The 16001-nt window shown below is 41.5% G+C and overlaps 3 protein-coding genes across 3 annotated transcripts in view; 2 read left to right on the top strand and 1 right to left on the bottom strand.

Moving 5' to 3' along the window:
* The window catches only part of LOC139478427 (exportin-2-like), a 35833-nt gene extending 32997 nt beyond the window's left edge, over positions 1–2836 (bottom strand). Inside the window, exon 1 of the mRNA XM_071260880.1 lies at positions 2794–2836. The gene's annotated coding sequence lies outside the window, so the exon portion shown is untranslated. The remainder of the gene's footprint in view (positions 1–2793) is intronic.
* A 716-nt stretch (positions 2837–3552) lies between these two features.
* On the top strand, positions 3553–4269 carry LOC139480400 (uncharacterized). The gene is made up of 2 exons (XM_071263466.1): positions 3553–3890; positions 4080–4269. The coding sequence occupies exons 1-2, from the start codon at positions 3553–3555 to the stop codon at positions 4267–4269; spliced, it is 528 nt and encodes a 175-aa protein (XP_071119567.1).
* Positions 4270–8236: 3967 nt separating this feature from the next.
* Positions 8237–14674, top strand: LOC139479802 (uncharacterized). The gene is made up of 4 exons (XM_071262681.1): positions 8237–8321; positions 10206–10971; positions 11825–12201; positions 13150–14674. Exons 2-4 carry the CDS (start codon positions 10209–10211, stop codon positions 13948–13950), a joined length of 1941 nt encoding a protein of 646 aa, XP_071118782.1. The 5' UTR covers positions 8237–8321; positions 10206–10208; the 3' UTR covers positions 13951–14674.
* The last annotated feature ends 1327 nt before the right edge of the window (positions 14675–16001 follow it).

The raw sequence follows: 16001 nt of genomic DNA, 5'->3' as shown, positions 1-16001 counted from the left end.
TACTCCCTTGTTGTCATCCATGTTTCCCGGTATAACACAACACCTGTGTATTTGTCGTCATTCACTTGATGCTCAGTTAATAATGAATTTATTACAGGTATAATTAGTGGTCGGTTGTAATTACAATTTATACATATTGCTGTAGCATTGACCAGAATCATTCTTGTTCCTCTACTGTTTGTCTACGTTTTCGTTGGGAAGTTCTTCAGTGCGAGACAGACAACAAGAAGTTTTTTTCACAAGCTTTTTCATTTGTAGACATGTATATGTTAAAAATGTGATTCATTCAGGTAAATTATAAAATTGACTGAAATATACGTCCATTTATTTACCAGATTGACTAAAATTATTCAGATGTTCAAAAATGCTTAAAACATCAGAATAGAATAATTATGCCATGATTAGAAGCCAAAACATATACAAATTTTCTTTTACTTACGTTTTCTTTTAATCCTATCATTTGTTTCATCAAAATGTTTGGAACTCGTTATTATAATAGAATAAATGGACATCCACCGGAAAAATACAACAAAGGCAACAACCAGTCCCAGCGGATTGTCAGAGATCACAGTCCCTTTAAAAGTTGTGTGTCATTATTGATATTATCATAAATATTTCTCTGTTGATCTTATTGGGTGGAATGATAGAAATATTGAAGCTCTATCAAACCTTTCTTTAGTTCTTATCAGTAAGCCTTTGACTCATGACATCTTAGAACACAGCAAAGTTCTGATAAGCAAGGTAAGTCAACTAGATATTTGTGATCTGACGAGAATGAATCGGGATGCGCTCCTACCTTAGTAACGGTTTCCAAGTTATTTTCAGCTGCTAATATTGTCTGCCTTTTTAAAATAACAGGGGGAATGAAGGGTTTGCCCCCCAGTATACAGCTTGGGAAAATGCTTTCATAATTAAATTTGATGATCAGTTATCATTTGAAGTGAATGACAAATTTGTGTTCGATGAATGTGTCCCCAATGAATGTCAATAATACTAAGGGACAGCCCTCCCCTTCAGTTTATCATAAACCATCAGCGCTAAGGTCTGGCATTAACTGATACACCCAGACGCCCTAGCTGCTGTTATATTGGTTGATTTGTTGTTTAACGCCGCACTCAGCAATATTCCAGCTATATGACGGCGGTCTGTAAATAATCGAGTCTGGACCAGACAATCCAGTGATTGATGTCATGAGCATCAACCCACGCAATTGGGATTGATGACCGTGCATCAACCAAGTCAGCGAGCCTGACCACCAGATCCCGTTAGTCGCCTTTACGACAAGCATAGTCACCTTTTACGGCAAGCATGGGTTGCTGAAGACCTATTCTACCCCGGAATCTTCAAAGACCCCTGCATGTTTGTAATAAAGTCCAAGTCAGTAACGGAAAACACATCCAAGTGGTGTTTGACAAAGTATGCAATTTGAGGGAGATGTGCCTTGATGATGAGCTGCTGGTGGGATAATTGGATGCTTGCTGGCGTCTGCTTCATCTTCTGTGTTATCATCGTCAGGCTGCCCGCGGACGATGTCAACGATGGTGACGTTGGTCATTTCTTCCTCACATGGGATGTCGTCATCGGTGGTCAAAAAAGCCTTCGCTTGATGTCGTGTCGCTGTACACGGTGTTGAAAGTTGTATAAATCGCATTGATGGATTCCAGGTCAGCTATGACAGGTTCAGCTGTAACTGGCACATCGGGGAGAATACCTGTGAGTCGCCAACAGTTAATGATTGTGTTTTGTTTCACTTCTTTACAAGCAGTCCTGATAAAAAGCAAAGCTCGCTTGACGTCTAGGGCTTGTGGTACTTCAGCATCAACTTTGTCAAAGTGTAATTTCATTTGCTGTTTTTTATAATAAAGCTTGAAATTCTCTTTATTATCCCGGCATCTAGTGGCTGAATGTGCAATGTGGTGTTGGGTGGCAGAAAGTGACATTTGACATAAGTTGTGTCTACAGTAGTACCGAATGGGGCGTTGTCCAACAGCACTACCACATGGCGTTGCTCCAATCGCATTTGCCGATCCAAGATCAGTAGCCAGGCTTTGAATATTAATGAAGTCATCCATGCTTTCTTGTTTACATACCAGTGGCAAACTGATGTGGGGTCAAATGTTCTGCCAAAACAATGTGGCCTGTTGTATTTGTGAATAACTAATAATATAAACATGATGAATGACATGATAGTGATGATGAACAGTAAACTCTAACATACATTAATATTGGTAGGGTGATCTTTGAGTAAACATGGTAAATGAATAGTTTGGGTTGATTAAGTTTTAACGTTTGGAATTCATATTTTGGATTTGGTTACTGGGACATATTCGCAAGTATGTTTAGTTCCGTCTACGCCAAACAAGTAAAGGTCGTTTAAGCCTAATTCTGCCTAAAAGTATTTTGGTATTTTTAAGTTTAATATTAACGCGTTTCTATATTTCGATCAATAGTTGATGAAGGACTGTCTCAAATTAACAGCACGATGGCAATTATTTTACCTATGCTGACGTAAATCGTTAAATTGTTGCTTCAGTATTATAACACAATCGATCCAACATGCGACTAAGTACGAATATAAAACTAAATCTAAAAATATATCATGATCTGTTCGTCACTGGCAGAAATCGCCGGTGCGTCAGGTGGTCAGTGGAAAATAAAAACATCCACTAGGTTGAACCTGTTAAGCTGCCTTGTACTTGTTTCGGAAGGCAACATTTATATGTTCGATATAAAACCATGTGCAGTATTTATCAAATGAACAATACTTAAGAGACAACAACGTCGAAAACTCACATGTCTCACACAAATGGCGCCTGTTTTGAAAGATCAGGGGAAGATCACTCTCAATTTCCATTCTTTATTGCATGCCGCTAAATGTGATGTCAAAAGGCAAAGAATGTAATGACTACTTTTTCAACAAACACTAGCTCGTGAATACCATTACAGTCAATGTAAAAGATATGAAAACTATGTAAGAAGTTAACGATCGAATAACGATTCTTATAATTCACACGTAAAACGTTCATTATTGAGAACATTACACGAACCCTTTATAGCCATAAAGTTGCAAGAGAACATTTATGTTCATTTTTTTTTAAATCTGTCTGTCTCGTCAATTATATAATGCATTATGTTATGGATTTTGTTCAGTATAAGAAAAGATATGTTTACTTATTGAAACTCAACAGCAGAATGCGAGCGTGAAAATTTAATCATTCACCTCACACTGGCAGGCTTTCCCGACTCACTCGCAGCCCTGTCTGGAATATTAGCAAAATTGCTAATGCGGCGTTGAGAATATATTATAAATGTGAATTCAAAATGGCATTTCTTCGCATTTTGTTTTCAAGGGCATGCTTGAAAAACCCCCGAAAAAACATAGCTCCTGACTAGCGATTTTAAGTGAAACAAAATGCACCCAGAATCTACATTATCTCTGACGTCATGTTACGCTGATATGTCACGTTATTGTGACGTCATGTTATTGTTGTCCATATGCGCATGGAAACAAGTCGTACCCATGCACTGCAGCGTCAAAGATTATCATCTAAAATGGGATGTAGGCAAACTAAGGTTAAACCTATGAAGCAAACATCCCCCGAGGAGGCGTTGGCGGGCAAGATTAACTGCCCTCACGAGCTGTACTACGCTAAGTGGCAGGTGGCACCGCCCACATCCCGCCTGTCAGGGGATGAGATTCTTCAGCAGCTCAGAGATGACGGGTTGGTCCCTGTCCACCAAACACGCGGAGGGGTTGCTTTCTCTGTGCCCGCCACCGAGTGCGGTGTTGCCCGCGGCAAACCACCCCGACGTCTGGAGCAAATCCCAGTGCGATGCTTCTACACAGCTGAGAGGAGGAGACAGAAAGCTGATGAATTTAGATTTGACAGGTATGACATTACTCACATTACCTCATTTATACGAGTATGTTGGGGGAAGCTATTATTGAATAGTGTGATATGTAAGAGAGACTATATGAAGCCAAACATTGCATAAATATAATTTCATTAGCGCTTATACTGACTTACAACTGCATGTGCATTCGATTGACATGTTCCAATTACAATAATCTATTGCAGGCTAGTTGAGCAAGTTCAGAGGAAACAGTTGGACAGAGAAATAAAGCACAAAGCTGTGAAAGACGAGAAGAAACGTCGCCAGTTCTCGAAGAAAATGATGGCGGAGCATCAGCTCCAGATGAGGGACGAAAAACTAAAGAGACTGGACGAAGAGAGGGCGGCGAAGCGGAAGAACCCATCCAAGAAATAGATGTGCAGGGGTGTGGTTGGGTCTAGTGTGGGGTCGAGGGTCGGGTTTGGGGATAGGCCAGGGGGTGAGGGTCGGCCATTAGAAAATAACTATGCATTATCCACATGCACTGTTAGGGCAAGAAAGCTGTATCACATTTATGCCATATTTATAAACATTACTTTTTTATGTTTAAGTTTTGTATTAATTCACGTAACATAATCCACTTCCAGTATTTGTCTAAGTGTATAATACCTGTGCGAAAGAGGATTATATGATGTACAGTGTTATACAAATAAATATACCATACATACTGTATTTTGTGTTCTCAATAACATATTCAAATTTAACATTCAATTTTGTTTCTCAGTATGTCATGTATTTGTATATTTCTGCGTCGACAATTGAATCCACATTTGGCTTGAATGAGAGATAAACCTTGCTTTATACGAACCCACACCAAGGGTCTCAATTACCACCTTATTCGCATCGACCGTATGCCGAAATATGTACACAAATATGTTCGAAAGACAATATACTCTCAATTTGTACAGACAACAGTGGCATCCTTTCCATACACACGAGCGGTTGGTTAGGCCAGTAGGTATGTGTTCGTCAGAGAACCAGTTCGATTCCCTTAAATTCAATATTCACTACAAATGCAATGCCAACAATTAAACTGCTTATCCATGTGTGTGCGCGCGCGCGCGCACGCACGCACGCACGCACGCACGCACACACGCACGCACGCACGCACGCACACACACACACACACACACACACACACACACACACATACACACACACACACACATTATATGGTATTTACGATACCGAAACACCTGAGCGTAATAATACTCTCTTTATCATAAAATTTCATTTTTATGTACATTCCTGATAGGACACCCTATACGGTTTGACCCTTCGACCAATATTATTTTCTGCATGATTACCTAAAATGACACATACCTTGCAGCAAAAAACACCATAACTAATAAAAGTATTTCTAATGCATTTTGCTTACGATACTAATACAAGCGAGACAGGATGAGGATTCCAATTTCGTTATTGTTCAGCAACGCTTTATCTGCATTGGTTAAAGACACGTGTGGCGTTGAATATGATTACTTGGACATTCCGGTGAGGTGAAATGGGGTTTAACGTCGCGTCCAAGAATATTGCACTTATATAGCGACATGCATGCACGTGTGTGGCTGCTTGTACTAGGCTGATGCCGATTGATAGTGCTAGCTCACTGAGATACCATGCAGCACTTTAACATGAATACCCAACTCAGACACAGTATACTGACTCCGAGCCGACCAGTCCTTGTTTTAGCCCCTTAATGCTGAGCGCCAGACAGGGTAACAACAAGTAGCATCTTTAAACGTCTTTTGGTATGACGCGGCCGGGATCGAACCCCGGACCTTCCGCTCTCCGGTCGGACGCTCTACCATTAGACCAGTTGGGTTTAACGACGCTTTTAACAGTATTCTAGTTATATCGCGGCGTGTCAGCTTAATGTGGGAGGAAAGCCCGAAGCGATGCAGGTCTCAGACGATTACCACTTTGGTGAAACCCACGAACACGGGTATGGTGCTGACAAACCTAGAAACACAATCTGGGCGAATCGGGATTCGAACCCACAATCACAGGTTCCTGGCGAATCGCGGCACCTAAGACGACTGGGCCACCCGTGCACCCAACTTTCACAGTAAAACGAAAATAGTGTATACACCTTTTCACTCCTGCCATGTCTTTATTTTTTAATAACTGCTCTTCAAAATAACTTTAAACAGAAAGGAAGAACGTTTCTAACCCTCTTGGTTTATTAGTTGGACAAACTGATATATTGTAGAATTGTGTAAATTACGGTGTCCACGAAACATGCCAGCCCTTCTTTTCTCTTTTGGTATATGTAACAAGTTACTTTACATATACATTATAATTATACATTATGCATTGTCTCTAACATCTTCCCGAGGCAAGATGAGTCTCTAACCGCACTAGCAAATACGTATGCTCAAAAGTTTGTTGTTTAACGTCGCACACAGCAATATTTCTGCTATGTGACGACAGTCTGTAAATAGTCGAGTGCGAAACAGACAATCCAGTGATTGACATCAGGAGCATCGATCCACGCAACTGGGATACGATGACATGCATCAACCAGGTCAGCGAGCCTGACCACCCGATCCCGTTAGTCGCCTCTTACAACAAGCACAGTCGCCTCTAAGGACAAGCATGGTTTGCTGAAGACCTATTCTAACCCGGATATTCACGGGTCTGCTCATAAGTTAAAGGGGCGGTCGGGTAGCCTAGTGATTAAAGCGTTCGCTCACTCACCCATAAGTTAAATTATCAGTGAATAAAGCTACACGTGGACACCATGTAACCTATGAAATCAATTACGTGTGGTATGCAAAATGCCCCGTTTTCTCGGAACATGGTACACACTATTTGTACACACTTCACAGTTAGGTGAATGCACAGCTAAGCTTGGCCAGAACAGCTTTAATGAGCCCTTCTGTACACTTATATGCTTCGGAAGCTATTGTCACCCGCTTGGGTAAGACCTCCGCCCGTATCCCCACCTCAAATATATTTAGAGAGATGGCAGAGACACGCCGCTATATGTAAATTTATCATCCAAAACTGGTTCCCACAGGGAATATCGCTTGGGTGAGATCTACATTGTAGATATCGCTTTTATAAATCACTGACTCCTTTTTTCGCGAATTTCATTTTAAAAATGATATTGGATGATAAGACTTTCCCACATTTGTGGCCCAGTATTAAAATAGTGCAGATGTACAAGAAACACTATTCAAAGTGGCTTAATCCTAGCTGGGCTTAGGGTACGATACATCATTCTCTGTCCTTGGAACAAGGGTAATACAGCTAATGTCATCTGACACGTAGGGATTAAGTTACATATATGAACACAGGTAATATTAATGAGAAGTCACATAGTTGCAGAACTCGTTCATGTTGGCTGACAGAAAATATTCAATACACTGGTGATAAGGGTTAACAACTGGGATTATAGGGTCTTATATAATGGCAATGAAATTATTCGAGACATATACCTACCACGGATACATGGTAATTAGCCTCTTGAATAAAAGTTTCATTCTGGCAATGTTTGTCCTGAATCGGTCGCTAAAACACACATTGAAACTCGAGAATAAAGAGACATGCTTTCGATGAAAGGGCTCCCTCATCCACAAACATCAAACATTCCTCTCATATAGAGTGAGTGAGTGAGTTTGGTTTTACGCCCTTTTTAGCAATAGTCCAGCAATATCACGGCGGGGAACACCAGAAATGGGCTTCACACATCCATTTGTACCCATGTCGGGATTCGAACCGGGGTCTTCACCGTGACGAGCGAACGCTTTAACCACTAGGCTACCCGACCGCCCCCTCTCATACAGAAATATGATGAGAATAGTGAAACGATGCCAACACGGAGACACATCTTGACTTATTAAGATATAAAACACACATTTTTACTTCAAATACATGCCAGCCTCCTAAACAGGATTCTATAATATAAATATGAATATCCTAAAATTCTAAATGTACTAATCTTTCGCCAATTTTACACCGTGCAGGTGGATTTAAGTAATCTATTCGCGAGCACGGACATCTCGTGCGAAAAGTGCCTGTCAAAGGGTCGTGCGTTATTGCACGTGGACCTTTTGGACCTATCTCCTTACGTGTAGGTTTGTCATCTGATATATGTCATAAAGAACTCTCTCTCAACAACCAGGTTTGAAGTTGATACACATTTATTGAAACGATACTTTCTATTATTTGCTAACGTCATTTATTACCAAAATGAACCGAATGCCATATCTCGCCTTTTGAAAAGCGATCCCTTCTGCGGGAATGTCTCGCGAGACAGCCAAAGGGAGACAACTCCTTATTTATCTCGCTGACCTAGATAGGAGCCAGCGAGAACTGGGTTGTTGTTAGTGAGATACACTTGAGACATTCGACCCGTCGATACTGGTGTTTGTTTATTTGACTGCGAATGTGAAATAGCGTTTCCGAAAAAGCGAAATCAGGTAAGTTTTGAACAGTTTATACCAGATCTCACGTGGAAGAGAATATTATTGGTCATATCAGTGATTTGCGGCACTGAAATTAGGCGATTTCGAAACAATCGATTTCTCAGCGGACGTGTCTCAAATATGGCCGCCGCTATAATTATAGTGAGACGAGGCACGTCAAGGTAGCGATCAGTTGGTGTTGTAAGACAAACATAGCGAATGTGTATGGTTCTGAACACGTCAGGTCAGCATAAAATTCACAGTATATGAAAGTATATGGTCAGGCTAGCCATTCGTCTGAAGCGAGGTACTATACACACCAGGAGGTGCAGAGCTTATTGTTTGTTATCACATCATGCAGAGCTAGCCACGATAACATCAGTCATATATCTATTTTACTTAGTCATACATGTATTGATATATTGAATGGGTACTTATCGATGGTAAGATAAATAATGCTCCACTTACTGAATATTGTACAATAAAAAAACACAACAATATTAAGTATAAGTATTATCACTATTGATAAAGTGTCCATAAATAGTGTTTGGAAGCCAAACATATGACTATATATTAGTATATTAACTCGATTGATAATGATACTACTACTCCTACTGACTACTAGGTACTACTACTGACTACTACTACTACAGACCCGTGAAGATTCCGGGATAGAATAGGTCTTCAGCAACCCACGCTTGCCGTAAAAGGCGACTATGTTTGTGGTAAAAGGCGACTAACGGGATCTGGTGGTCAGGCTCGCTGACTTGGTTGATACATGTCATCGATCCCAATTGCATGTATCGATGCTCATGATATCAATCACTGGATTGTCTGGTCCACACTCGAGTATTTACAGACCGCCGTCATATAGCTGGAATATTGCTGAGTGCGGCGTTAAACAACAAACAAACAAACTACTACTACAGCCTACTACTACTACTACTACTACTACTACTACTACTACCACCGACCAGTGAAGATCCGGTGAAGAATAGGTCTTCAGCAACCCATTGGAACGGGATGGGGTGGTCAGGCTCGCTGACTTGGTTGATGCATGTCATCGTATCCCCATTCTTGGATCGATGCTCATGTTGTCAATCACTCGATTGTCTGGTCCACACTCGATTATTTTTCAGACCGCCGTCATACAGCCGCAATATTGCTGAGTGCAGCGTTAAACAAACAATCAAACAAACAAACTACTGCTACTACTACTGCTGTATTACAGCTGCTGCTCTATTAGGAATGACAGTAAACTGCTACTGCAGTGGCAATAGTCAAACTAACAGTTAAATTAAATGAAAATATTAAAATAATGTGTAAAATACCCTACCAACCTTTAAATTTCAATTAAACTTTTATTTTTGTTGTAATTGCCAACAGTAGTATAACAGTAGTATAACAGTAGTATAATAATATAATTGAGATAGGTCTCTCATGCATTTCGAGATACTGTGGAGGCAGGTCATACCGGGAAGTGTAGAAACAGACATTAATAAGCTGTCTGTAAGCTGAGACTCGACATTACCTGACGATGACATTGAACCCGGCGTACTGTATAACATGACGTCCCAGCTATTAGTTTGTTTGTTTGTGAGTTTGGTCTTCAACGCCGCACTCGGAAATATTCTAGCTACAAATAGTCGAGTCTGGACCAGACAATCCAGCTATTAGTAAAACATGAAGAGGCCCAGTTGTCCGTATAACAAGACACGCCCAGCTTTTAAAATACCATAATGTGCCCATCCATCTCCGATAAACAGATTGAGAAGATTTGCCGCCTCAAATTAGCTTTGTTTATTGCTTGTTTTGAAAGGAAACCCAGATCAAGTGGGTGTGATTTAGAAATGTCTGAAACGAGTCACTTTCAGTGTAAATGTCAGTCTCTTGTTGCAGGAAATGGCGATGGACCGACAGTACTCCAAGGCGTTCTTCCATTCTTTCATTGATGCCATGCAGAAGCTGTGTCGCCAGTATCTTGTTTTTGACCAGGCTGTTGAACTGTGCGGCTACTTATCGCTTGAAATCGACAACAGCAAGAAGGAGAGATACGTTCTCAGTGAACTGGTCCAGAACTCGGGGGATGTCATCAGCGAGAGCTACTGCACCAAGGCATTCAGAACAGTCAGGAGAAATAACAGGAGTCCACAGAGGGCGGAAGACAGCGGTCCTCCATGGAAGGCGAGGATTATACACGAGGACAATGGGCAAATGTCTAGGGACTCGGGTAAACCGATCCAGCGGGACAGAAGCCAACCTGGACCAGTGTTTCAGACCGGAGGGTCATTTAACAGACTAGGGGACCACAATACAAGCTCGAATAACCCTTTTCCTTCAAAAACCAACCAGTCCGTGTCAGGATCTAGAGTAACGAACTATAATCAAAGATACAGCCCAGTAGAATCGGTGTCAGTTGTACAAAGACGCCACAAACATCCTCATCCTCAAGCAGCTCCAGAAGCTGTCCCCGTCCAAATGTTTACTTCCAAATTTGTACGTGATGGACCATCTGGTCCACATGGTCCATGGCAACAGGTGATTCCCTCAATAACAGATTGTGAGGGGATGGATCACTGTGATGGATCTGGTGATGGTTCAAGAGCTGGGAAGAGGAGGGCCACGCCTGAGAGTCACATGGAGACAGGGAGCAAGAGAGTTAAGGGTATGTATTCTGTCACATCAACTGGGACTGTACTGTATGCGACCATGAGAGCTGCACATGTGTTCACAATTTCGTCCATTAAGCGTGCCGGGATCCATTGGGTTCAAATCCCAGAGTCACCCTGATTATGATCCTTGGTCTATCAACAACTTACACTGCACGTTCATTTTGCTTGTGAAATATGTTATGTGAAAGCTGTTATTTTGGGCTTCCCTCCCCAAATTACTGAGTGAGTGAGTTTGGTTTGAATGCCGTTTTGAACAGTTTATTTGTTTGTTGTCTAATGCCGCACTCGGCAATATTCCAGCTATATAACGGCGGCATGCAAATAATCGAGTCTGGACCAGACATTGATTAGTGATTGAAATCATGAGCATCGATCCACGAAATTGGGATACGATGACAGGCACCAACCAAGTCAGCGAGCCTGACCACCCAATCCCGTTAGTCGCCTTTTGCGGCAAGCATGGGTTGCTGAAGACCTATTCTGACCCAGATCTTCATGGGCGACTTTGAACTGTATGTATATAACAGCGTGTCGGGATGAAGGCCCAGAGTGATTCAGGTCTTATTGAGTGAGTTAGGGTTTAACGCTACTTCGAACAGTGCTCCAATAACACTGCATGAAAGCTTGATGTGGGAGCAAAGCCCGAGCTGATGCAGGTCTTCGACATTTACCACAATGTTAAAACCCACGATCACAAAGATAGTGTTAAAAAACAAGAAGTATGATCAAGACGAATCTGGAATTCAAACCCTCCTGGCACGCACAAGGGACGCAACTCTGTACAGTGAATTGCAGCGCGGGGTCAGACCAAACTCCTCAACTCACCATTATACTTTTGTCTCACAGAGTCACCAGGGTCTTCTAATGCAAGCACCAACGCCTCCTTCCCTGTCTCTGCGTTATCCAGCTCCTCAACACATTCCCGACTCCCCTCCTCACAATCCGGAGGCCCCTGTGACAAGTCTTCCATCGTTACGGAAGACATGCCAATCATTGTGAAGGAAGAAGGCGTCCCATTCCTTATAATCAACCCCCAAGACGAGGACCTCGAAACAAATGGGGAAGGAGACTTAGAAGTAGAGAGACTTATCCAGGAAGGAGGGGTAGATAACTCTTGTCTTCTGGACGGTGATGCTGTGGGGCAATTGCTAGAGGCATCATTGACTGAGGACATGAACAAACACACTTCAAGGAAAACCCGGGGACACGTCAAACTATTTCAGGTTTGTTTGTTGGTTTGGAAATTTTTGATAATCATGCGTGACTTCTTTGAAGTTGGAAGACTAAGTAAGGATAAGATATATGGATGAACAACTACTTTATAACAATTAGGAGCGAAGTTTCAGTGTAGGTTCTGACACCGTTATCAAGCGGGTTGCCTAATTGTAATAAAGAAGTTGTTTTCCATTGATCTTATCCTTACTTAATCGTGCGTTGACTATTCACGATAAGTAAAATCAGTGATTCCAAATACCAAACATGGTCATGAAAGTAAGGCAAACACGATGGGATTGTCACATAAAATAATGCTGGGAATCTCTTTGGATGCCTTAACAAACAAACATGAACAAAACTGGTCCGAGCTAACAGATCAGATCATCAATATCATGACATAGACTGAACACAGAATCAAGACGATGGAGATGAGTGTTCTGTGATACATGTGTCGGAAAGCACCAACGCAGGACTTTTATGTTTCCGATCCAATATGCCTTAAAAGATCCATCTATGGTCCTAAAATATTTGCTAAATCACAAATGCCTCTTTGTCACTTCATTGGTTAAAAACAACAACCCTAAAGTACCTTCACTTATTGTTACAATATGAAGACTATTTGACTTAAATACCCTCCATGGAGGGGAGACCTGAGATCAAATGCACGCTGTTGCATGTTCGTTTTAGATTGTTGTATTCCTTTACCTTAGTTAGGAGCTCCACAGAAACACATCCACTGAATGCCTGCGTCTGTGAAAGCACCGGATTTCCGTTTGTGAGTCCACTTGTGCAGGCTTGAACTACATACAATTCCAATATACCTCCAGTTATGAAGACTGTGTTATATAGTTTAAAGTTCATGTTCAAGCAGACAGCAGGATAAGGAAATTGGATTTCAAATTCCTGTGGCTTAAGCAATTTAACCTCAAACTGACTTTGTTCTATGTATATTTCAGGAGTATCTAGTATCTCAAGGAATTACCATTCCGATGCACGACTTGCCACCAGCAGACCTGGACAGTGTTCTAGGAACATTTTTCTGGGACATCCGAAAGGACAACGGGGAGGAGTATGAGCCTTCTTACTTGAAGAACATGCAGTCCAGCCTCGAGAGACATCTCAAGTTCTGCGGCTACAGCTTCTGCATCACCCGGGACAAGATATTCGAGAACAGCAGGACCAAACTAAAGGACAAACAGTCCTGGCTCATCCAGCAGGGTAAAGGAATGCTGCCCAATAAGACCGTATTCCTCTCCGAGCAGGACATAGACGTGTTGTTCCGCATCCAGAGACTGGGAGATTATAATCCTGATGTTCTGTTGAATACGATCTGGTTGATGGTCAATATCAATTTTGGGAATGTTGTGAAGAATGTTCGAGAACACGGTGATCTGTTGTGGAGGGATATAGAACTGCAGGTGGATACTTCCGGTAGGGAATGTGTCATGTTGAACAAGTCCCCCTTTCCTGTGGTACATGTTGACAACACGGTGCCTTCTAACCGGTGTTTGGTAAGGCTTTACAAGACCTTCAGAGACAGCAGGGGCAGATATGTTGAAGGTACTTGCCCGTTTTACCTCTGTCCCAACCCAACGACGATGGCGGAATGGTTCAAACCGTCCCCTGCTGGGGTAAACCGGCTGAACAATATGGTTCGAAGGATCGTCGAGGGTTCTGGACTTCCACTGGAAAAGAAGTACACCAATTCCAGTATACAGATGTTGATCAGAGGGCCATTGAGAACTCTTGCTGACTAGATATTGTCTAGATCCTAAGAGAGGAAGTGAGTATGGTTTTACGCCGCTTTTAGCAATAGTCTGCTATATCACGGCAGAGGACACCATCAGTGGGCTTTGAAGAGTTATTGCCTTTGCGTTAGAACAACGCCACATCCTTACAATGACAGTTTATTTATTTAAGAATATTTATAGCTCGAAAGCTAAGAAACAACATGGTCGACAGGGCGACCTCCTACGTTTGATTCCTCACTTGGGTTCAGTGTGTGATGTTTATTAGTGGATCTGATTGGCTGGAATATTGCTAAAAGCGACGTGAGACAATATGTCTACAAGGGTTGCGAGACATTTGGTTCCAGTAACAGCGGCACCGAAATCCTTTAATAGTGAATGGATGGCCAAGATATTCTTCATACAGTACAAACCAACTTTACCGTACATTTTGAAATTCACTGTTTAGACGTTTATACATGTCTTTCGGGGAAATTGTGTGATCGTTGCTCATTTTATAATTTGTTTTGAATACCATTCTCTGCGGATATACTGCAGAGTAGTTTTTATTTATATGTTTTATTCATTTCCTGCATAATTTGTGCCACGGGTAGTGCTTTTTCAGTGTTTTGTTATTAATTGTTGCAATGCATTGACATAATTACGATATAGATCTTTTGGCAGTGAAGTGAAACCCTGTCACATTCCATTCACGAAACAAAATACCGCTGCAATAACAGCAGTTTCTATAATGTTCATGAATAAAGGACACATTGCTCTTTCCTATGTAACATTGTGTCTTGTTTCTTTTCTGAAATTGCCTTAGTGTACGCACTGTGCACATGCGTTTCATCGGGATTGAGGAATTATCTGTTCTTTCTCGAATATTGCCTTCAGATGTGGCAACATCGACAATGGCTACATCCTGAGGCTATTTATGCACATTGACCTTTAAGAATGTAGATAAGAAAAACATGCAGTAAACTTCGTTTATAACGAACACGTTTATAACGAACTGACTAGGATTGCATATACAGTAAACTACGTTTGTAACGAACATACGAATACAACGAACTGACTGATATAACGTACTTTTTTTTTTGTCCCGGCTGTATATATGCTTATAACGAACTAAAATGTGTGGTCCGTTTGAGTTCGCTTTTATCGTAGTTTACTGTGTATTAGAACTATATTTATGACAGTCAAGGACATTTTGGCCACACATAGATAATTTCACTAAATTTAAAACAATTTCATCCTCGATTATCTAGTGTTTTGTTAACCTCTTTTCAATATGATAAATAATATATAATAAAATGCAGATACATTACACTGGGGATCGAGGTTTGTATTTGACAACAAATATTGTTTTTGAAGATTCAAATTGTTGGATATTCCTCCCGACGGATAAAAGGGGGCACAGGTGGCCCAGTCGTCTAAGGCGCCGCAATTCGCTGTGCAGAGTTGCGTCCCTTGGGCACGCCTGTATGCTATGATTGTGGATTCTAATCCCGGTTCGCCCCGATTATGTTTCTAGGTTTGTCAGCTGTTCAAAGCCGACAGTGAAGATCCTGGTCAGAATAGGTCTTCAGCAACCCATGCTTGCCGTAAAAGGCGACTTTTCTTGTCGAAAGAGTCGACTAACGGGATCGGGTGGCCATGCTCGCTGACCTGGTTGATGCATATCATCGTGTCCCAATTGCATGCATCAATGCTCGTTATATCAATCCAGACTCGATTATTTCCAGACCGCCGTCAAACAGGTAGAATACTCTTCAGTGAGGCGTTAAACAAAATTCGAAAAACTTCAAGAAGCACAATCACAACCAGTCAATCAGCGTGAGATGTGACGTTTTATTCTTTCTGATATGATCTCGTGTTATAATGCATAATCGTGATCAATTCAACCAACTGCGATTAGTACCATCCGCGATTATCTAGTATATTATATCAATTGTTTTATAGGCATTACTTAGAAGTTGACGGATTTATGGATAACAACTACCTTAATACTGTAAAGGCAACGTTTCGGTATAGATCCTTATACCGTTGTCAAACAAGACTATACCGAAACGTCGTCT

Source organism: Haliotis cracherodii, unplaced genomic scaffold (assembly GCF_022045235.1).
Source record: "Haliotis cracherodii isolate W230 unplaced genomic scaffold, xgHalCrac1.p SCAF_4, whole genome shotgun sequence".
Classification (NCBI taxonomy): Eukaryota; Metazoa; Mollusca; class Gastropoda; order Lepetellida; family Haliotidae; genus Haliotis; species Haliotis cracherodii.
Note: the sequence above shows the minus strand (reverse complement) of the source record. Positions and strands in the feature narration are given on the sequence as shown.